This window comes from Gigantopelta aegis, chromosome 13 (assembly GCF_016097555.1).
Source record: "Gigantopelta aegis isolate Gae_Host chromosome 13, Gae_host_genome, whole genome shotgun sequence".
NCBI classification, from domain to species: Eukaryota; Metazoa; Mollusca; class Gastropoda; order Neomphalida; family Peltospiridae; genus Gigantopelta; species Gigantopelta aegis.
This window is the reverse complement of record NC_054711.1, coordinates 21075032-21100010: the sequence shown is the minus strand read 5'-3', so window position 1 is coordinate 21100010 and position 24979 is coordinate 21075032. Positions and strand designations below refer to the sequence as shown.

Genomic DNA, 24979 nt, shown 5'->3' with positions numbered 1-24979 from the left:
GTTTAAAAAAAAAAAAATCATGGTATAAAACAGGAAATGTCCACACAAGTTAGCAGATTATTCCAACAAAGTCATGGATTTTACTACAGGACATGAATGACAAAAGCTCATATAATATTAACACATCGTTTAAAACCAGATCCTATGGTCCTATGAACAGATATGACAAAAACCAATGTTAAGAATCCGAGTTCAAATAACATATTCATTTGCATTAATGGAACAGACGTTGATCAAAAACTGTCAGCAGTTTGATGTATTCGAATTTGTTGTTTACAGACAAATAGTTACAATCTTTGTATATGGTTTAGACCTACCTCTCCCTCTCTAGTCTCTCTCTCTCTCTCTCTCTCTCTCTCTCTCTCTCGTCTCTCTCTCTCTCTCTCAATCTCTCTCTTTTCTTCTCTGCCTCTCTCCTCTCCTCTATCTCTCTCTCTCTCTCTCTCTGGAAATCTCTCTCCAGCGTACATCAGTTTCCTCTCATCTTTCTCAGCTCTCTCTCTCTCCTTTGTCGATGGGTCTCTCGGGGGCTCTCGATCTCTCTCCCTCTCCTCTCTCTCTCTCTCTCTCTCTATAGATCCTCTCTCTCTTTACTCTCTCCTCCCCTCTCTCTCTCTCTCATTTAAGATTATATAATCTCCCTCCTCTCTTCTCCTCTCTCTCAAAAGACTCTCTCTCTCTCTCTCTCCTCGAGTTTTCTCTCTCTGAGCCTCTCTCTCTCTCTGAGTGGATATCCCTCGGGAGGGAGTCTCTCTCTCCCTCCCTCCTCTCACAGACGTCATCTAAGGGTGAAAATAAGGGTTAGGTATCTCTCTCTCTCTCAACTCTCGCTTTGAAGAGGGAGAGACTCTGAAAAGTACCGGGGGGGGCTCTCTCTCTCCTCTCTCCATCTCTCTAGTAGAGAAACTCCCCTCTGACCTCACTCTCTCAGAGACGGAGAGAGATAAACTCTTCTGCCCCTCTCTCTCTCTCTCTCTCTCTCTCTCTCTCTCTCTCTCTTCTCTCGCTCTCTTCTCTGCAGGCTCCCTCCCTCTCTCTCTGCGCCTCGCTACTCCTCTCTCTGCTCTCTCTCTCTCTCTCTCTCTCTCTCTCTCTCTCTCTCTCTCTCTCTCTCAACGTTGTGTGTGCATTTGTTATACTACACATCTATGTGAGAACAATGACATTTTTAAAACTGTTTTTCTTCACAGTGTGTATGCAATATGTTCGTGTTTTTTTAACTTTCTAATACGTTAGTTGCGATAATTCATTTTAACTTATTTGAAAGAATTGGGTGTGGTTGTCTGGGTGGGAGCCGGTACCGGGATACGAACCCAGTACCTACCAGACTTATGTCCGATGGGCTAACGTCGACACCACCGAGACATGTGCCGATAATTCAGAATTAAACGAAGGCATTGGAAACTCGCGAGTAACTGCCTCAGTTTTATACCGAAATGATAATGCATGAGTTGTCTCCCTTACTTTCGTTCGACGGATGTACATAATGTTCAACATTTTCACGAGCGTACAAACCGTACGCGGAGGGGGGTGGGGGTGGGGGGGGGGGGGGGGGGGGGGGGGTTTAAAGGCCATCGTACACTTTTTTTGAAAATTAAAAATGCCGATCAACATTTTTCATTTGGGGATGTACACTTTTAGGGGGGTGGAGGGGGGTCAAAAGTGTACGGTTTGTACGCTCGTGAAAATGTTGAAAAATTATTGACAGCCTCTTGCCTAAACACACATACATGCTACACAGACAACAGGGGCGGATCGAAAAGTTTGTAAAAGAGAAAAAAATTCTAAAAAGGGGCAAGTTTTGAATTTGACAAAAATATAAATGAAGCGAGATGTATAAGGTGGTCGCGTGAACGCTCCCCAAAATTTGTGTTTAAATAAAGAAAGAAAGAAAAAGAAAGAAATGTTTTATTTAACGACGCACTCAACACATTTTATTTACTGTTATATGGCGTCGGACATATGGTTAAGCACCACACAGATATTGAGGGAGAAAACACGCTGTCGCCACTTCATGTGCTACTTTTTTCGATTAACAGCAAGGAATGTTTTATATGCACCATCCCATAGGCAGGATAACACATACCATGGCCGTTGATGTATCAGACGTGGGACACTGGCTGGAGCGAGAAATAGCCCAATGGGCCCACTGACGGGGATCGATCCCAAACCTACCGCGCATCGAGCAAGCGCTTTACCACTGGGCTACGTCTTCGCCTGTTTAAATAAAGATGGTCAGAGATGCGTTTTCACGGCAATTAAATTTTAGTCTTGTATGTTGTGGATGCTGGATTTTAAAAGGGCATTTCAAACGAGCGGGGAGTGGGGTCACGGTACCCCAGTGACTCCCCTCACGATCCGCCAATTAACAAACAAGCATGATGTGTATTTAAACATAATTATATGTTTTTAATCGGACGCCAAGTTTTATAAAGTTGTCTTTAGTAGTCTACGATTGTTTCGTGGATCAGGGATCCAGACGGAGAAGTGTAGTCTTATTTTAGTTCAGGGGCGAAACCAGGAGATATTTGGGAGGGGGCCTAAGGAAAACGGGGCGCATGGGCCATGGGTCCCCTGATCCCTTCCCCCCCCCCCCCACACACACACACACATTCGGATCTGCCTTTGTGTTACATGAAAGTATCCACATATTCATCCAAAGCTCAAACGTAAATAATATTTTGACAACCCTGAACAAATGCCATTTTGAACTGTCCTGTCATACATATTAAAAGGAAGGGGCGGGACGTAACCCAGTGGTAAAGCGCTCGCTTTGGGATCGATCCCCGTTGGTAGGCCCATTGGGCTATTTCTCGTTCCAGCAAGTGTACCACGACTGGTATATCAAAGCCCGTGGTATGTGCTATCCTGTCTGTGGGATGGTGCATATAAAAGAAACCTTGCTACTATTGGAAAAAATGTAGCGGATTTCCTTTCTAAAACTATATGTCAAAATGACCAAATGTTTGACATCCAATAGCCGATGATTAATAAATCAATGTTGGGCTATCCTCATTTGGACCATATATATTGACAAGTGTGATTCTCTCCACTTCTATAGTTATATCAAGTACTATGTAATTTCCAGAAATATCTGTTTTCATTTTATGCAATTTGTATTCGAAATTATTACTGGACAAAATAGCTACACCCCTTGGATTAATACACATAATTTTGAACAAAAATTACTTCAGATGAAATATACAAAAAAAACAAACAATGGTTATCAAGAAAGTTGACTGTTTGGGTTCGAATTGTTGTTGTTAAAACTTAAATAGTACAAAAAGGAATCTATATACTTATTTCCTTACCAAATCCATCCTAAATAATATCAAAACAAATAAATACAATGTTGTATACTTTTATATGGTAGAACAAACCAGAAAGGATTAAACGAAAGGTATTGGTACACGAGTATAAAAATAGAGGCATTAAAATGTTACATTTTTCAAATTTTATGATTGCATTAAAAGCCTCTTGAATACGAAGACTTTTTACTTCAAATTCAAAATGGAAAACTTTATTCCATTCAATAAAAGGATTAAAGACAGAAATTATGTTGAACTACGGAGATTATTTCCTTCAGAATTTTTTTTTTTTTAAATCTGTTTTTGGAAAATGTATTACAGAATTGGTTAAAGATACATCAAAAACAGACTTGGGGAAAATGATGATGAAATAATGAAATAATGAGTACATATATTTGGTATAATAGTCATATAATTAAAGATGATAAACCCACATTGTACAAAAACTATATTGAAAAAGGCATCTTTTATACAAGATTTATTAAATGAGCAAGGACAGTTTATGGATTATAAAGTTTGAAAAGAAAGGTACAACACATACCACACACACACACACACACACACACACACACACACACACACACACACACACAGACACACACACACACACACACACACACACACACACACACACACACACACACACACACACACACACACACACACACACACACACACACACACACACACACACAGATACATATATTTATCCTATAACTTACCTATGATATCCATGTCATAAACCCATGTGATAATTTACTTTATTAACCCGGTTAATAATGGTATGCAAATTTGCAAGGTCTCTAGGTAATGTGTTGCTGTGGATGGGTCATTTGCTTACAATCCAACAAGACCCGTGTACCTGAGCGTAACGTTTTCAAAGATTTGTTTAAAGTGCGTGACGTCATTCTAATCTGTGTTAATCGTGATGACGTCATATTATTGATGGCGGCGACTTTAGTACTGTGATTTACTAAAAAGATAACTAAAATGTTATTTTAGAAGTGTTATAGGATAAATAGAATTTGCCACTCGTGTTATTTAATATGTAAAATATCAACCTCGTCTAGCTAATCGGTATTTGTCTAGGCAGAGCCTCGACAAATACCGATTAACATAGACTCGGTTGATATTTTCCATATTAAAAAATACTCTTGACGAATCCTCTATATATACTTTTTTTTAGAATATGTCACTTTAATAAGAGCAATCAGAACACTTATTTGCAATATACAAACTGATAACCAAATATTTGTACCCTTGAGTAATCCAATTTTCCCTTTCAATTTAAGAATTTTTCTAAAAGATGCAAAAGGAAGTAAAACAACATACCAATTATTGAACATGAATAAAGCAATACCTACTTCACAAATAAAATATTGTGAATTGGGTTGCACTTTTTCTCCACAAATATGGGGGTATTATTACAGCTTACAATTTTCAGTTTTAAAGACCCATCTGTATTGTGGTTCCAGTATCAAATCTTACATAGAACTATAGCAACAAATACTTGTTTTACATAAAATAAAATATATAGATTCTGATATCTGTCATTAATTTACCTCAAACCAAAAACGTTGGAACATTTGTTTTATAATTTTACAGGTTGCTGAAGTCTGGAAAACTGTTAAATATTGGTTACAAGCCAAATGTGAAAATATCTCATTGGAAAAAAAGACGTTTTGAAAAAGTACAGATTTATTAATTGGCTAATTATTAATGTAAAATATTATACTTATAGAATGAAAAAGTCCGGACTAAATGTTAAGGCACTTCAAAATATAATAAAACATAAACTGCAAATTGAAAAATATATATTGCATAAACAATGTCTGTTCAATGAGTTTGAAGAAGTCTGGAAGCCTTGGCAAATTTTCTTTGAAACTAATAGTTAATAGTTCTAGTTTGGAAATCTTTATGTTCACTCTTCTTCTTCTTTTTCTTGACTCTATCACTTTTTTAAATTTTAATCTGCACATATGAAACCTGTAATGTTTTATTGGTTTTTAGTTTTTATTAGTATTATTTTTAATACATACATATTTATATATGTACATGTACGTGCATATGTAATGTTATCAAGGTGTTATACATGTATGTATACCACTAACTTTTGTTAGCCTGCAGTCAGAAATGTCCTTCCAGGACAACTAGTCTGTCATTTTGCTTGCAATTTCATTATGTTTATAGCACACACAAAAAAAAAAAAAAAAACCCCACACATCTTATACATTATAAACATAAAATACACATTTAAATGCACTGATGATACCAGTATAGTCCTAATCTCCATGTTTTGGGGTTTCATAGACGATCTTACAATGTAGCGTCTCGATTGTCAGATTATCGTTAAAGATTTATCAGTGTCACATTATATCTATATATATATATATATATAACTTATTCTAGCTATTCCCCCTCTTTTTTACCCTACGTTTTGAAAATTAGATTTCTAAATACACCAGCAATGACATGAAATGTGTACTTACCTAAAGTCTGTTATAGGTTTATCACACAGTCACATTTTAAACAGTTTTTGGTATCTTGCTTTCAGTATGCATTGGTGAGAAGTGGTAGGAGGTGTGGGTGGGAGGACGTGGGTTTTTGTTTGTGGGTTTTGCTGTTGATGCTGGTGTTTTTTTCTTTCTTTCTTTCCAATGTTCTGAATATTAGTTTTCTAAATACATGTACACTAGCAATGGTATCAATTAAACAGCTTCTGGTGTATTTTTCTAAAGTCTGTAGTCGACAAGGACTCGTTATTGAAAATCCTAAGGCACATTTCATGATCTCTGATATCAGTCCACCCTCCATTCGGTACATCCAGCTTAGATCTAGAAGGAAAACCGATAGGAATATTCACATTTTCAGGAAAGAGATAATTTCTGTTGCGTCTTAAAATACCCAGCACATAATTCAGAACATCAGTCGTTTTGCAGCTTCTATTTTGATGGAAGCCCTTACATCTTCCCAAATGGAAGACTCTACTACCTAGAGGTTTTAAGATTTTCAGACCACCTGGGATGCACTTGGCGGTCACGTGCATTAGCGACCAGTCCCAGTTACAATCGTCGAACAGGCAAAATGATTTCGCACAATCTTTGAACAGCTTCCAGAAGTCTTTCCTGAAGGCCATACCTCTTCCGTTTCCTGCCCACCAGTAATCTTTCTTGGCTGCACCAGACTTGTATTCGTCGTGTGAATAAACAGTGGACTGACCCATGATGTACATTTTACACTCAGGACACTGAATCCGACTCTGACGATCCAGTTTCCTGATGTAGTCCATCGTGTCCTCTGCCAAGTAGTAATCATCATCCAGACGAAATATTATCCCTTCGAAATTTCGCAGCAAGGAGCAGTTCTCGAAAATGAACTGCATCTTCCACAACCAGTGATGCTTCAACTGCGCATGCGGGGCTTCTCGGTAATGTCCGTAAGGATCTTGATACTCGGCGTTGTTACACTTCCGTTTCCGGGCCTCGTCCTTTACCAAATTCCTCGGACAGTCTTTAGGGTCATCTCCTGGGAATTGGTTGTTATACACCTGAATAGCATACGGGTAAAATATCTGAACATATGGACAGAAATCTATCTTGGCTATGACATCAAACACATTCTGAGAATAGAAATCGTGGCTGAAGATGATCAACGTTTCGTTGATGTACCTCATTCTGCTAAAGGAGTCTATCTGCATCTGCAGCTGGTCAGCTCGACTGTGAACCTGAACCAGAATAACAATACTTTCAGCCGTCAGCCTCGGTTTGAATTTCACCTCATTGTGGATGAAGCCTTGATGGTTGAGGAACTCTACATCCCGGCGAAATGACTCCACGTCTTTCCAGTTTGGAATAAAAGGCACGCCAGTGCGACTTTGTGTCGCTTCTTGAATATTAGTTCCACCACGTTTCGTTACATAGCCATACTGAGGACGTCTAGACGCATTTTCTGAAGCAATGTTGTTGGCATAGTCGTCAATTTGGATGTGCCTGTGAGGTTTATTCCTGTCGAGATTCCAAAACATTTTTTTTTTATTATTTCCATAATATGCAAAGGCCACGTAAATCTGAAGCCCGGCAAATATTAGTAGACAGAGGTAAAACAAAAAGAGAGCAGTTTTCATTGCCGAGAGTCTCATGTCGTACTATGTGGCGTACTGCGCACGAGCAGGTGTGTCTTATGAGTTAATACAAAGAAAGTAATGGACATTTAATGTAAGTCGTACAATAGGCTATAGTCTATATAAAGATTTGTTACACGTACTAACACGAATAGTAAAACTGTACAAGACAATTCAACTAGTGCGAAGGCTCAGGGCACTTTATCCAGTGGGTTTTTTTCAAAACATCCTTTTGACTCGGCTTGTGTAGAGAATCGATTTTGAAAATGTTAATGGTCGAGTTTCAGATTTTACTCAAGCAAGGTTATGTTATGCAGACCCATATTGCAAACTATTCCTGTAGCGCAGATAGATTACTCCAGTTATGTGTCAAGTAGATATTTTATTTATTCAAGTTATACAGATATGCTATTTATTCAAGTTTTACAGATATGTTATTTATTCAAGTTATACAGATATGTTATTCAAGTTATACAGATATGTTATTCAAGTTATACAGATATGTTATTTATTCAAGTTATACAGATATGTTATTGAAGTTATACAGATATGTTATTTATTCAAGTTATACAGATATGTTATTCACGTTATACAGATATGTTATTCAAGTTATACAGATATGTTATTCAAGTTATACAGATATGTTATTTATTCAAGTTATACAGATATGTTATTGAAGTTATACAGATATGTTATTTATTCAAGTTATACAGATATGTTATTCACGTTATACAGATATGTTATTCAAGTTATACAGATATGTTATTTATTCAAGTTATACAGATATGTTATTCAAGTTATACAGATATGTTATTCAATGCAAATACACAGGTTTTTCGAGTTAAACAAAAAGGTTATTCGAGTTAAGTAGATAGGCTATTTGTGTTAAGTAGATAGGCTATTTGTGTTAAGTAGATAGGCTATTTGTGTTAAGCAAGATTGTTATTCGAGTTGACTCACGAGAGCGTGTTCTTGTCAATTAAAATAACGCAGTGTCAATACAATTATACGTCATACGATGTGTTTTTCACGTGTGGGTATGTTAAGACATATCAACGTGCATAAAGAAATCATGTGAGATGAGTTATACAACCTACTACCACCTTTCGAGATTAATCGCGTTCAGTATAAATGACTTAAAGTTGAGGTAATATTATTCCATAATTCGTGGAATGCTGTTTGTTTTGTTTACAGGAGATTGTAATTCGGGGAAAAGTTATCTCTAGTTCGTGATTCGTGGTATAAAGTTATATGTAACTTATTCCTGATTCGTCTATAACTAATTCGTTATATAAAGTTATCTCTAACTTATTCATGACTCGCTGTCAAAGTTAATCTTTTGTCGTAATGTTTAACTGTAGTTCGTGATCAATAGAAATGTTACTTGTAGAGAAGTTCGTGATTGGTGGTAATATTATCACAATCTTTGGTGACTCATTGTAATATTAATACAAGCTTTCGTGACTCGTTGTGATATTACTACAGGCTTTTGTGACTTGTGGTAATATTACTACAAACTTTCGTGACTCGTAATATTAATACAGGCTTTCGTGACTCGTGGTGATATTAATACAGGCTTTCGTGACTCGTGGTGATATTAATACAGGCTTTCATCACTTGTGGTAATATTAATACGGGCTTTCGTGACTCGTGGTAATATTAATACAGGTTTTTGTCACTTGTGGTAATATTAATACAGGCTTTTTTGACTCGTGGTAATATTAATACAGGCTTTCGTCACTTGTGGTAATATTAATACAGGCGTCCTTGACTCATGGTAATATTAATACAGGCTTTCGTCACTTGTGGTAATATTAATACAGGCTTTCTTGACTCGTGGTAATATTAATACAGGCTTCGTCACTTGTGGTAATATTAATACAGGCGTTCTTGACTCGTGGTAATATTAATACAGGCTTTCGTCACTTGTGGTAATATTAATATAAACTTTTTTGACTCGTGGTAACATTAATACAGGCTTTCGTCACTTTTGGTAATATTAATACAGGCTTTCGTGACTAGTGGTAATATTAATACAGGCTTTCGTGACTAGTGGTAATATTAATACAGGCTTTCGTGACTAGTGGTAATATTAATACAGGCTTTCGTCACTTGTGGTAATATTAATATAAACTTTTTTGACTCGTGGTAACATTAATACAGGCTTTCGTCACTTTTGGTAATATTAATACAGGCTTTCGTGACTCGTGGTAATATTAATACAGGCTTTCGTGACTAGTGGTAATATTAATACAGGCTTTCGTGACTAGTGGTAATATAAATACAGGCTTTCGTCACTTTTGGTAATATTAATACAGGCTTTCGTGACTAGTGGTAATATTAATACAGGCTTTCGTGACTAGTGGTAATATTAATACAGGCTTTCGTCACTTGTGGTAATATTAATATAAACTTTTTTGACTCGTGGTAACATTAATACAGGCTTTCGTCACTTTTGGCAATATTAATACAGGCTTTCGTGACTCGTGGTAATATTAATACAGGCTTTCGTGACTCGTGGTAATATTAATACAGGCTTTCGTGACTAGTGGTAATATTAATACAGGCTTTCGTCACTTGTGGTAATATTAATATAAACTTTTTTGACTCGTGGTAACATTAATACAGGCTTTCGTCACTTTTGGTAATATTAATACAGGCTTTCGTGACTCGTGGTAATAATAATACAGGCTTTCGTGACTCGTGGTAATAATAATAGAAGCTTTCGTGACATGTGGTAATAATGGCTTCTCTAGGCGGTTCGTGTTAATGCCGTTATCTACAATGGTTTTTGGGGGGTTTGTTTGTGTGGTAATAATGTTATATCGAAATTCGTGACAACGCTACTATCTGAAGACAATCCCGGAATACGTCAAACTGCTCTTTGCACAACAGCTAGCAGGTTTGTGAGTCGTACTCTTACTATGACAACAACATCGTAATTCAGCTCTTTTCATATGAGTTTATAATTCGTGGTACTTCCGGCGTAACTCGTGGTAGTGTAGCAGTCTAAAATCCACTCAGTAGTAGTAGTAGTAGTAGTAGTAGTAGTAGTAGTAGTAGGTGGGTCCTACTACTCTCGGTAGGTAGTCTGAAGCCAGATTCGATGTCATACCATTTTCAGGGACACCTGAAAAACAAACCCATATACTTCTGTTAATATCAGTTTAAGGCTATCAAAAAAAAAAAAAAAACCCTACAAGTATTTGTTTAAAGTTAGAGAGAGAGTTCAATACTGGTATTCCAGAGAGAGAGAGAGAGAGAGAGAGAGAGAGAGAGAGAGAGAGAGAGAGAGAGAGAGAGAGAGAGAGAATTCCGTTGTGATGGATGTACACTTCGGTCGACTACAATACTAAGTAGCAAACAAAAAACCACAAATAAATAAAAATAAAATAATAATAATAATAAATAAAAAGAAGAGATTTTTACATTTGAAAAAGTTAATAATCTCTTTATTTTACTTTATTTTATATGTTAATATCAGTTTAATGCTATCAAAAAAAAAAACCTACAAGTATTTGTTTAAAGTGAGTGAGAGAGAGAGAGAGAGAGAGAGAGAGAGAGAGAGAGAGAGAGAGAGAGAGAGAGAGAGAGAGAGAGAGAGAGAGAGAGAGAGAGAGAGAGAGAGAGGGAGGGAGGAGAGGGAGGGAGAGAGAGGAGAGGAGAGAGAGAGAGAGAGAGAGAGAGAGAGAGAGAGAGAGAGAGAGAGAGAGAGAGAGAGAGAGAGAGAGATAGAGAGAGAGCGAGAGAGAGAGAATTCCGTTATGATGGATGTACACTTCGGTCGACTACAATACTAAATAGCAAAAAAAATAATAATAATAAAATAAAATAAAAATAATAATAATAATAATAATAATAATAATAATAAATAAAAAGAAGAGATTTTTACATTTGATAAAGTTAATAATCTCTTTACTTTACTATTAGACAAAGTTTTATATTTAGACCCTTAAAATGTGCTTGTCTTGACACACATTTAGGAGTGGCATTTTAAATTCAGGTGTCGGATGTACGTGCATAATTATCCAATAGACAATTTCATCAACATAATATGTAACAAGTGGTTAGTACAGACTTAATTAATTTCTATCTATTCATACAGTTTGAACATCAAGGAAACGTCACTGCATATTAAACATTCGATAAAATCCTTGGACCTAACTGATACGTGCTAATTATCGCGACGGACGTACATAAATTTGAATTAATTAATTTAACATAAGATCAATACTGATCTACCAAAAACACCACAATGTTGACTCCAGTGAAGAAATAAAATAATAATTAGACAAAAGCTTAGACACTAGAGCAAATACGTTATCATTCTGACAAAGTTTTCTCAGGAAACCCTCTGCATTTCTCATGTGCGTACTCCCACACAGGGCAATACACACAATAGCTTTTGCAGTCGGTCTAGGATCGATCCCCGTCGGTGGGCCCATTGGGCTATTTCTCGTTCTAGTCCCTGCACCACGACTGGTATATCAAATATCGTGGTATGTGCTATATTGTCTGTAGGATTGTACATACATGTATATAAAATATCTCTTGCAACTGATTAAAAAAAAAAATGTAGCGGGTTACCTCTCTAAGACTATATGTAAAAATTACCAAATGTTTTTCATCCAATAGCCGATGATTCATAAACAATATGCTCTAGTGGTGTCGTTAAACAAAACAAACTTTGACTGGAGTAGGACACTCGATCGCCTGAGGTCCTTGCGTCGTAGGATTGAATTACCTCAGTGAAACTCTGACGCCTCCACCCCCACCCCTACCTCTCCCAACCTCGTATAAGACAGCCCCTGTAAGGCGGAATCACCGAGTGACGCTACGTCACGATATAGGTCAGCGAGTTTTGGGATACCGGAGTTTGGCGAAGCTTAGCAGAATGTGGGTGCTGTCAGGTTCCTTTCTGTAGTGTGTGTATTAATGATTAATATGTTGATTGTTGTTTTGTTTTTAAATCAAGAAACCCGAAGATGATCGATGTAAAGGTATTTGACGTCAAACATAGGATTGTTGTGGTATTAGAGCGGAAATCTTTGATTATCGTTTAGTCGGTAGCGATTGCGGAAAATATTACATACCTTGGTCTCTGAACGTAAGGGCTAATAACCGTCCAAATGTCCGTCTAGCTCTCTTACAGTCCGAGTATTCAGGCTACAAATTCACCATACTATTGCGTGAATAATGTATTGCGATCATTATTCGTTCGCAATTTTCGCAACATTGTTTTCGCAACTTTCGCAACACTGTTGTTCGCAAAACTTTCTTGATCAACAGAATATTAACTCTAACATTGTCTCTATATTTCATTTAAATTCATTTCAACGTATTTTCGTGCTTATATCCAATTAAGGTTCAAGCACGCTGCCCTATGCACACACACCTCAGCTATCTAGGGCTGTCTGTTCAGGACAGAGGACTAGTTGTTAGTGGTTAGGGAGAGAGAAGAAGGGTGTAGTGGTCTTACACCTACCCATTGAGTCGTTAAAACTCGCTCTGGGTGTGAGCCGGTACCGGGTTGCGAACCCAGTACCTACCAGCCTTATGTCCGATGGCTTAACCACGAGACCGCCGATATATCTATAAAACCCTTATGGTATATGAGCACGTTATACTAGTTACCTACCTACCTATATATAAAACACTCAGAAAATGTATTATATTAATTAAAAAGCATCCCTATTATATATTTCGTCATTCATTTATTAAAGTGAGCATATTAATTACATTTATTATTTCAATTAATTTTTTGTTTTTAATGAAGAAAAAGTGCCCTGAAATTATTGAAAATTACCGAAAAGTATTTAGTCTAGGAAAAACATTAATCCGTACGACCTACCTTGAAACAAATTAATTAAAATCAATTTAATTATTAATACGACTAATAATAACCAGAATTTGTAAAAAAAAAAAAAATTGCTATACCTCTCTTTTCTGCAACCTTCTCGTCGTGAGCAGACAAGGTCCTCTCCGATAAACGCAAATTATATGTCCAAGATAGACGTACTTGGACCGTTGGTGGATGCACGGCCTTTGTAAGTGGTTAACTGGATAATTTTCGCTAATCACTGGGCTATGGTCAAAGTGGACAGGTCACAGGTTAAACGCGTGTCCTGGAAAGAAAATAATATATCTGTTTACCGAGACCTCAACGCACCATAAACTTCGGATATTTGGGTGTGTAACATAAAAAAATAGATAATAATACATATTTATATAACAGGTTTTAAGCATCTTTAACATCTTTTTCGACTAAAAGTTGCACTTGTTGCGAACATACGCGTCACAGAAACATGATTGTCATACGTCACAGCGTAATCTATTGCATGGCTGCATTGCACTGGTGACCTGGCCATCACCTAGGAACAGCCAGTCCTATGTCTTGAAATGTTAGCACACGTACGTACGTGTGTTAACAACCCATGTGTTAACAAAGATAATGCATGTTCTCACCAACGGGTGTGTAAAAAATCAACACCTTATAAACTTTGGATATTTGAGTGTCTAACATAAAAGAGTTATTCTAACACAACTGATATATAAACCTGTTTTCCATTGGTTAATTTTCGTGTTAAATCGGACGATTTATGAACGCTGTTGGGGGCAACCATGATTTATCACGATCACAAGATTTCGAACTCTCTACCCGTCCTGTCAATTTTTTTTAAAGTTTGCTTTGTTTAACGACACCACTGGAGCACATTGATTAATTGATCATCGGCTACTGGATGTCAAACATTTGGTAATTCTGACTCGTAGTCATCAGAGGAGACCCGCTACAGTTTTCCTAATGCAGCAAGGGATCTTTTATATGCACTTTCCCCACAGCCAGTTAAGCACATACCACAGCCTTTGTCCAGTTGTGGTGCACTGGTTGGAACGAGAAACCCCCCAATCAGCTGAATGGATCCACCGAGGTGGTGTGCTGTGAATTAAGGCTCGTATGAACTGCATGCGGCGCGTGCGTGTGATCTGACCAAAACAAAATGGAAATACATCAGATTCAATGATAGCGACTGGACTGGAAGGAAGGAGGGAAATGTTTTATTTAACGACGCACTCAACACATTTTATATACAGTTATATTGAAGGTAGGAATGAAATGTTTTATTTAACGACGCACTCAACACATTTTATATACAGTTATATTGAAGGTAGGAATGAAATGTTTTATTTAACGACGCACTCAACACATTTTATATACAGTTATATTGAAGGTAGGAATGAAATGTTTTATTTAACGACGCACTCAACACATTTTATATACGGTTATATTGAAGGTAGGAATGAAATGTTTTATTTAACGACGCACTCAACACATTTTATATACGGTTATATTGAAGGTAGGAATGAAATGTTTTATTTAACGACACACTCAACACATTTTATTTACGGTTATATTGGAAGGAAGAAAGGAAGGAAGGAAGGAAATGTTTTATTTAACGACGCACTCAACACACTTTATTTACGGTTATACGCCGTAAGACATATGGTTAAGGAGCACACAGATACAGAGAGAGGAAACCCGCTGTCGTCACTTCATGGGCTACTCTTCATTTGGCAGCAAGGGATCTTTTATATGCACCATCCCACAGAGAGGGTAGTACTTTCCACGGCCTTTGATATGTCAGTCGTGGTGCACTGGCTGGAACGAGAAATAGTCCAATGGGCCCACCGACGGCGTCTAGACTGGATGCGTGCGTCTAAATGCACGTGGTCAGCCGCAGTGAAATAATAATATATGGTGTATATATGTCCAAAACGCGTCTTCGTGTGTGTGTGTGTGTGTGTGTGTGTGTGTGTGTGTGTGTGTGTGTGTGTGTGTGTAAACGATATAAAAATAGTTTTAATAAAAAAATAACCTCAAATGAAAATGATTTTTTGTGTTCGTGCCATTGTAGTTATTGATATTTCGTTAGCAACACTGAATATCACCTACCCCACCCCACCCAAAAATAAAAGGTTGTTTTGTTTAACGACATCGCTAGAGCACTTTGATTCATTAATCATCGGCTATTGGATGTCAAACATCTGGTAATTTTGACATTTTAACTTAGAGAGGAAACCCGCTATTTGTTTTCCATTAGTAGCAAGGGATCTTTTATATACACTATCTCACAGGACAGGATAGCACATACCACGTCCTTTTATATACCAGTGCACTGGCTGGAACGAGAAATAGTCAAATGGGTCCAAAGACGGGAATCGATCTCAGAGCAACAGCGCATCAGTACATTAAATGTTAACTTGTCACCCAATTTGTTTCAAACTGATGGCGGGGTGAATTTGGGGTGGGTGGGGTGGTTTGTCAAGACATTAGTAGTAGTACGTGGGCTACTTGAGAGTACGGCACATCGTGAAAATAAAAAGGAGAAAACAAAAATAATAATAAATAAATAAACTAAAAAAAAAAAAAAATTAAACATGGGGACATGGCGGGTTGGGGGGGCGGAACGAAAAAAAAAGGGGGCAGGCTTCATAACGATCACGAATGTAACTCTTGGATTTGTTTCATAACTAAACATTGTATAAAACATTCAGTAAAACAAAAGTGTACTATTAATATTACTGAAGAACTGGCCAGTTCACACCTCGCTAATTCGAATAGCAAGCGGAATGGTTGCTTGGTGCATTTGGAACGGGTTTTGATAACAAAAGCTAAATATTTGTATTCTTTTAACGCAAGCACGTAGGAACGATATCTGGAGTGAAGTTGGTGGGGGCGGGGGCCGGCATTACCTCTGGTTGGGAGGGGGATTCCACAAGTCATATTTTACCTTTATTTATATATATAGAGTTATTCCGGGGTGGGTGGGGGCGGGTCACAGCCCTCCCCTTTTCCTGACCCTCCGGTTATTGCGGGCCTAAAACAGCATCATTTAATTAAACCACCGTCTCCTGCATGTCAAACATTTGACATTTCTGACACGTATATGGGCGTGACGTAGCCCAGTGGTAAAGTGTTCGCTTGATGCGCGATCGGTCTGGGATCGATCCCCGACGGTGGGCCCATTGGGCTATTTCTGGCTCCAGCCAGTGCACCACGACTGGTATATCAAAGGCCGTGGTATGTGTTATCCTGTCTGTAGGATGATACATATAAAAGATCCCTTGCTGCTAATCGAAGAGAGTAGCCCATTAAGTGGCGACATGGACTTCTCTCTCACTGACCACTAACAACTTAGTCGGAAGGGATACGTAGAAAGTGTGGTTCTTTCGACGTCCGAGTATTGTTACATACCCTATATATAGCTGGTATTCAAAACTTGCGGCACCAAACTTCAATCGTTTCTCAACCGAAATAGTGCAACAAATGGACAAAACAAAAATGTATAACCTACCGTACTCGCTAAATCCCGATTGAAGTACTTTGCGTCATTATTAACAAAATAAATCTTCCAACAACATAAAACTATTCCCCGCCGTAGAGGGAAGCAACTGGCCGTGCATGTTAAGAAAGGTATTGACTTAATGTGCCCCGTGCACTAATATAAGACAAAAAGTAAGTGTTTTGGCAATAACCAACAACAAACAAACAAAAAATGTACAAATCAATCAGCTCAGAAATAAATAAATTGTAATAAATTCCATAGCATAATAGAGGCGTTTTCTGTGGAACGGACTATAACCACTATTCCACTGTCCTTGACAGACAGTCCAGATAGCTGAAGTATGTGCCCAGGACAGTGTGCTTGAACCGTAATACGATATAAGCACGAACATAAATATAAACAGGGTTTCTGTCAGAGGGTAAAATGGGTTTGGCGCCATAGCCAAATTTTAATTTTTTTTAAGTTAACATTTTTACAAAATTAATGACTTTTATCATTATTGTATGATTTTCTTAACCCTAACCCTAAATGTAACCCATTTTCTTTATGGGAGAGGACCCCCATACACCCTGTTGACTGTAGTTGCATTCAATTCCATAGCGCCATACCCAAAAATTTCTTTCTGGCAGAAACACTGATAAAGGAACTGAACGACGAAGAAATGTCAGTTGGACACACAATGGCGTTTCTTTGTTTAAGATTAAGCAGCCTACGAAACTGGTCATAACAGATCGATTAAAGCAAATATGACCTAAGGTCGACGACAGTTACTTTTCGCACCCTTGTTTTGGCGTCGTACACAATAAATACAACATATCCAACGGTAATTTTTTGCTATGATATACATGTAGTCAGGGATTTACCTTGTTTTTCTGAAATGGGGGTCCCTTGGACTCATCTCTTTCTTTTCTGGGGGTCCTAACCTGAAAACAAAGGGTCCCAAAACCACACAAATGACAGAGCTGCAGACAACAAATCACGTGTAAACTATATGTTTCATTAAAGTAAATTTAACAAGCTGTGTTGTTGTTGTTGTTTTTCCTTTCGGGAAATCAATGTCGGTATTCATTGTTTATTCTTTCAAAATCAACATTTCACTTTGATCTGTATTATTATTTGAACCATTTCCTGCAAGCTAAATGATACTCACAATACCATGCGTTGTTTATGAATCGTGCTACTTGTTTGTTAATGCAAATCAGAACATTTAACCAATTTGTTTTATTCGCCCGGGAATTTCCGATTGTGTTCGGCCTGTTGACGAGAAGTTCCGAATGATCGCAAATCCGCGACCTCTTTCCGGAAAGTACCAACTTTACCCGATTAAGCGCAGCAAAGGATAAAGACGCAGTGTCCCCAGAGATTAAAACTTTTTGTTTTCGATATGGGGAATCCTCATTTGAATACGCAGTTTATAGGTAGAAAAGAAATAGTGTGTTACACAGAATGATCGATCTTTGATAGTGGACAGGGTTACTGAAAATGTCAGATATTTTATGCGTCCCACGGGACGCAGTATCTATTTTTGCGGGTCCAGTTAAGTTTTAGCGCGTCCTATACGCAAGTTTTGTGCGTCCGGTAAATCCCTGATGTAGGCTACATCTATTTGACAAAAGGTACTTTTTATTTCTTTAATCTTTTAAAACTTAAAATTATCGTCCGTTGCCGTTTCGGTGAGGTTCCTGTTTTGGTGGTTGCGTCGTTCGTGCGCAACAGTAACTGTGTGGTCCTTAACCATATGTCTGACGCCATATAACCGTAAATAAGATGTGTTGAGTGCTTCTTTAAATCAAACGTTTTAAAAACAAGCTATTTTCCGTTTCATGTTTTTGTAAATTCCGTTTCATTTCCATTTCAGACTACAATATGCAATTAACAATTGAACTAACACAAGTGACAAATTAAAGTCCGAACCAAATTGTTAACAACTACAATAAATTACTCTCCTACCTTTAATTGCCGATACATTTCCCCCAAATTTTGTTTAGACACAAGTTGTGAAAAAACCATTACAGTGACACAGATTCCAAATACGAGACTGTAACGATGTTGCCAGTGTCGACTTCGTTGATAGCATAAGGCAAAATACATGCAGTTTTCTGCCGTCTGCCATTTTGTTTCTTTATGGAATACTCTTCAAGAGGGGTGAAAGCCTCCAAAGTATGTGTCATAATTAATATAAAATCAATGATCTCATTAATAATAATAATAATAATAATAATAATAATAATAATAAAATTAATATGACGTCGCTATTTGTCATTAAATCAAAGTAACCCTACATATTAGTAGCGAAAAAGCAAAGGCTACAATTATAATAACTACATAAAGCATGATTGTCTAACAATTAAGTGCACTGCAGTTAGGGTTCCAAAACGTAAACATTTATTTTTTGATCTCTGAGACAGTCTAACGTTGTCTGCAAATTGAAGTATGCGCATGACACAGCGGAAATAAAGTAACATTGCAACGTTCAGCCAGCCGTTTTTTGCTAAACGTTTGCAAACACATTTTGACGGGTGGTTCCAGAAATGGTCATTCGGTTTAATGTGTAGCGTAAAAATCTGTCTTCCAAGACAAGCGTTAGCGACAGACCGCTGGCTAACCTTACCCCTGGAAAAAACCCCGTCCCATCTGCGCAGGCGCAACAGACTAAGTAGTAAACCAGCCCCAAGTTCAGCCAGCAATCGTTTCACTAACGTTCGCGAAGTATTTGATTGGTTCCCAATGTCACCATTTGGTTTACCGTGAAGCGCATAATCCAGTCTAGCGTTTGCCAATAGTACTGCGCACGTGTCAATCGTCAGTTTACAGAGTGTGGTAATAGTAAAATAGTATTTTAAAAAAATTAACTTTGCGGAAAATCGTAATTCCGTTTCCAAATGTAAATTCCGTTTCACAATGGGAATTCCGTCCGTTTGCCGCGATCGCAGAAAATCACTGGGTCTACTGTGCTCATGAATCAAAACAAAATATATTTTAAAAACAAAGGCAATGGGCAGTAATGGACACTGTATTCGTGAGAAACTCCAAGTTTTCCTGAAGAAATTAACCCATAGAAGCCGAGCTATACATTCAGACAAGAACCAAGAAAATATGAACTGGAGTCTGAGCAACTGTGGCGAAAATAGACGTCGGAAATGAGGGTAGTAAACGTCGCATGCGACGCGCGGTGCCTTGTTTTGCAACCACTGGTATTGATAACTTGATTTTGGATATATATATGTGTTATATTTTATGTTATGTACATGTAACGCGCCACTCATTGTTACGGGATGGTCAACCCTAGAACAAATAACCTTATTTTGATTTGATTTGATAAACACAGCACATTTCTTAATACCTTTTTTCTATAATTTTCAAAGACTGTAAATAATTAGATCCACCATTTCACACAACAATAACGATTCACCATGTTCGTAGCGAACGAACAACACAGCGCCTGAGATATATAGAGGAAGGAAGGAAATGTTTTATTTACCGACGCACTCAACATGGCGTCGGACATATGGTTAAGGACCATACAGGTATTGCGGGAGGAAACCCGCGGTCGCCACTTTATGAGCTACTCTTTTCGGTGAGCAGCAAGGGATCTTTTATATGCACCATCCCATACAGGATAGTACATACCACGGCCTTTGATGTACAAGTCGTGTTGCACTGGCTGTCCAGAGCGAGAAATAGCCCAATGGGCACACAAACGGGGATCGATCCCAAACCGACCGCGTATCAAGCGAGCGCTTTACCACTGGGCTACGTCACCCCCCCCCCCCCCCCCCCCCGATATATAGAGGATAATAAACGAGTTACCAGTTATTATCAAATTTATGTCCCATGTGAGGGACATAAATGTGATAATTAGTACTGATTTTATTATTCTATTTATTACCCCAGCTATTTGCTTTTTTAAAAAGCCTATATTTTCGATAAAGTGGCTAAACGTCCCTGTATATATATATAGAAACGACGTAAACCACTTTACACTACTCTGGTTATTGTTTTAACTTTGTATTTTAATCACAGTTTACAGATAATTAAAATAAAAAAAAAAGAAAGATAAGTTTTATATATTCTGTTTATAATGAACTCCATTAAAGTACTATTTTATTACAACTTTAACACTAAAAACAAAAAGACGTAAACTCAAACGCTTCAAACTACGTGACGTGATTGTGTGTGTTTTGCCAAATTGTGATAACGTCATATTTAGTACCGATAAGGTGATTGGTTTGTAAGCGTCAAATTATCCAATAGCAGTGTACGTTAATCCAATGCAGAATATTTTCCTCTGAGAAAATATGAACAATATTTTTCCCGTTATGAGTGACAGCTGAGGTAATAAAAATAATTATTTACTAAATTAGTAAGAATAATTATTTTCATGATGTTAAAGTTTGAACTGCATGAAAACGGGAAGTATTGGAAGTTGATAGGTTACTACCGGTTTCAAAACAATAAACGACTGTCACAGACTGCAGTCTTATAATGAAATACTTTCGTTAAAGGAAAACAAAAGTCGAGATAGGCCTACAAGTTTGAAAATTTTGACAAAAAGTGGTCTTAGTGCCCTCATACGGGCACTTTTTTTTTTTTTTTTTTTTTTTTTTTGGGGGGGGGGGGGGGGGGGGCAGGTTTTTGCCCGAATTAAACGAAAATGCCCGAATTTCAACAACAAGATTTATTCATACGAGGGGAGATTGATAAGTTCGTAGCCTAAGGCAGAAGTTGGGTTGTTTTTCTGTTACATATAATTAAACATTGAGCATCGGTGGTTTCTGATAATATGGACAACATCAGCCATCGTGCGGTCATCCACTACCTCGGTCTCAAGGGCTTAACACCCAAGGAGATCCATGAAAACATGGTGGTCACACTAGGGGAGGATGCCCCTTCATACAGCATGGTGAAGAAGGAAATGGAAGGAAATGTTTTATTTAACGACGCACTCAACACATTTTATTTTACGGTTATATGGCGTCGGAGGTGAAGAAGGCTGCTGAGGGCTGCTGAATTCAAACGTAGCAGGGAGAGTCTGGAAGACGACCCCCATCCGGGAAGGCTAGTCACCGCCACCACATGGCAGACAGACGAGTAACGGAGCGTTACATTGCCACTGAGTTGGGTATCTCCCAGGAACGCATCCATGCAGTCATCCGTAACAAACTTCAAATGTCCAAGGTGCAAGCACGTTGGGTCCACAGTGGCCATGGCTGCTATCCAGAAATTTGGATTTAAACTTGTCGAACACTGACCCCATTCTCCTAATTTGGCTCCCTCTGACTACTACCTCTTACCGAAAATGAAAAAGGAGCTCAGTGGTCATCATTTTGCCACAGATGATGATGTTATGAATGCTATGGACCACTTTCTGAGGGCCCAAAATGGCGCCTTCTACACAGAAGTGATCCGTCTGCTCCATGGCCGCTGGACTAAGTGTATTAATGTAGGAGGGGACTATGTTGAAAAATTACTGTATTTGATTTCCTAAAACTGACTCCTTCTACCTTAGGCCACGAACTTATCAATCATCCCTCGTATTAGCATCACTACCAAACAGCTATGTAGGAGTGCAAACTAATCACTACGCATTTTTACCTTTTGAGGGTAGAATGATGGAAATACAGCATAACATACAATATAACATGTATGTAATTTTTTTAAAAGGTGAGACGGGAATAAAATATTAAATTGAATTTTGTTAAAAAGGTATCAGGTTAGCATAGCACATTTTGCCCGAATGTTTCTATTGCTTTTGCCCGAATTTGAGGATTTACTCCTGCACTAGGGGACATTTGCACCCCCCCCCCTCCCTGCCCTGGAAAGAAATGTTGCATTTGTTTAATTGTTTTATTGTCCCCCCCCCCCCAACTTAATTTTGACAGTGTCAGGGTTGAGATGCATGCCCGTAGGACGGATTTTCAAAGTAGGGGGGAGGGTGGGGGGGGGGGGGCTCATTATATGGTTGTTCTATCGTCAGGTTTCCGTATTAGCAATATAAGACATTTTAAAGTCCCGAAATAAAAACTGGCGAAACAATTGGGGGGCTAATTTTGATCAACAAATCTTCAAAGAGGTACAGCATGGTCGTACCACGTGTGTGTGTGTGTGTGTGTGTGTGTGTGTGTGTGTGTGTGTGTGTGTTATTTGCTATATCTGTGTAAATGTCCTTACAAGTAATTTGAAAGGCGAGTCTGGCAACCACGAGCCGTACCACTATTTTTTTATACTGTGCCATCCCTGATCAACCACGTATGATCAACGTGTAGAAATGTTGAAAGAAATACTGGTTTTGAGTGCGAATGAATGAATAAATGAATGAATGAATGTTTAACGACACCCCAGCACAAAAATACACATAGGCTATTGGGTGTCACATATGGTAAGTATATGAAAATATTATTTATATATATTTATATTAAAATTTATGTAAAACCACAGTGTAAGGAGCTGTGGGTGAAAAGTATAATACAATATATAAAATAAAGGTAAGTACATTTTAAAACTTTGTATAGAAGTCAAAGTGTTTTAAAAACTTTACAATTAATTCTGAATGGAATTTAAAAAGATTCCAAAACATTTCTGTTGCCAAATATTTCATATCTCGTCGGCTTGAGATGATCACTCCACCAAAATGTGGCGCACAGTCAGTGTACACTGACAGTGTTCACACTGAGGGGGAGGGTCCTTCTTTAAAATAAATGAATGCGTCAAATATGTATGGCCGATGCGGGCACGGCACAAGACTACTTCATCCTTCCTGCATCGCCTGTAGGATGATTGCCACTCCCACAGAACTGCCTTGACAGAATGAAGCTTCTTCGCAACCGCACCGTCCCAATCGTCTTGCCAAGTCGAAAAGATATATTGGTTAATATGAAATTTAAAATCACTGTAGGGGACACCAACATGGACACGGGGCAAGTTCAAAGCAGATTTGGCAGCAACATCTGCCTTTTCGTTACCCCTAATGCCAACATGGCTGGGTACCCAACAAAATATAACTTCTTTATTTGCAATTGATAAAAAGACACACTTTCGAATCACCATTCCAACTAAGGGGTGCTCCAATTTCATGTACTGTAAAGTTTTGGGTGCGCTGCCCGCAAACATTTCCTCAAAACCCAAGGCTAAAATCACCTTGACCCGGATTTTCTTTTTAATTCTACCAGTTTATCAGGTCAGGGTTGCAAAACTGTTTTTCTTCTTGCAAATATGACCACACCGTCCCCAATCTCACCCGACTACGTCAGTGGCTGTGTCAAAACCAATTAAAATGAGTTTTCTAACTTAATGCGTCCAACTTCCCATTAAATCATATTTAATATAATTGGTAAAATTAACAAATATAACACAAACTATTCCAAACAGAACAGTAGCAAAATAACACTATGTTGCCTCGAAAACGCGTCTCTAGGAATCCATTTTTTTTTTTTCTTTTTTTTTTACCCCCTGACGAGGCAAGCCCCCCCCCCCCCCCCGAAACCCCCTAAACATCTCGCTCCATTCGTTTGTCGAAGACAAATCCAAAGTTATTCTTTTCATAATTTTGGAACCCCACTCTTTTAAAAAGAAAATCCTGGATCCGCCCCTGCATTACTAATGCACTTGAATGTTTTTGAAGACAATCTTGTGATTAAAAAATTGTTTCTTTTACGAAATATGGATTCAAGTGAAAATATGGTAAGATATTGTGAACGAAGCCAAAACAAGGGTGCGATAAGTGACTGTCGTCGACCTTAGTCCACCATTTGCAACCAAATCAATCCCCATTGTCGATAACTTGTTAACAACGTCATTTAATCTGCCTACAAGACAGCAATAAGCCTACGAGACAGGGGGCTGGGGAGCAACTGCCCCACCCCAGGACTGGAGCAAATACTCAAATTTCGTCAAAAAAATAGAGAGATATATTGGGAGGGGGGGGAAGCTTGCCTGAAACTTTTTTACCATGTATTTTCATAATTCTAGCCACAACATTAAGGTCGACGAAAGTCACTTTTTTGACCCTTGTTTTGGATTCGTACACAATAAATAAATCATATCCAACTGGTAATTTTTTTTATAAATAATATATTTTTTATATATGATATATTTAACAAAAGGTACTTTTTATTTCTTTCTTCTTTTAAAACTTAAAATTAATATTTGTTTCCAGAATTATTAAAAAAAAATAAAAAAATACCGACCTGTAAACAGCAGTGTGTCTG

At 37.9% G+C, this 24979-nt stretch overlaps 1 protein-coding gene across 4 annotated transcripts in view; it reads right to left on the bottom strand.

Annotated features, from left to right (window-relative positions):
• LOC121387805 (alpha-1,6-mannosyl-glycoprotein 2-beta-N-acetylglucosaminyltransferase-like) overlaps positions 1-24979 on the bottom strand; it is a 28467-nt gene extending 3488 nt beyond the window's left edge. The window contains exons 1-3 of one of the 4 annotated variants that reach the window (XR_005959885.1): positions 24959-24979; positions 13366-13553; positions 5798-10558 (exon numbers count right to left, since the gene is read on the bottom strand). Coding sequence is in view for 1 of the 4 variants with exons in the window: in XM_041519017.1 (XP_041374951.1) it covers positions 6013-7446 (1434 nt within the window). In the remaining 3 variants the exon portion in view is untranslated. Of the gene's footprint in view, positions 1-4419; positions 10559-13365; positions 13699-17635; positions 18127-24958 lie in introns of those variants that run through there. The other 3 variants (XR_005959883.1, XM_041519017.1, XR_005959884.1) reach the window with 3 other exon arrangements.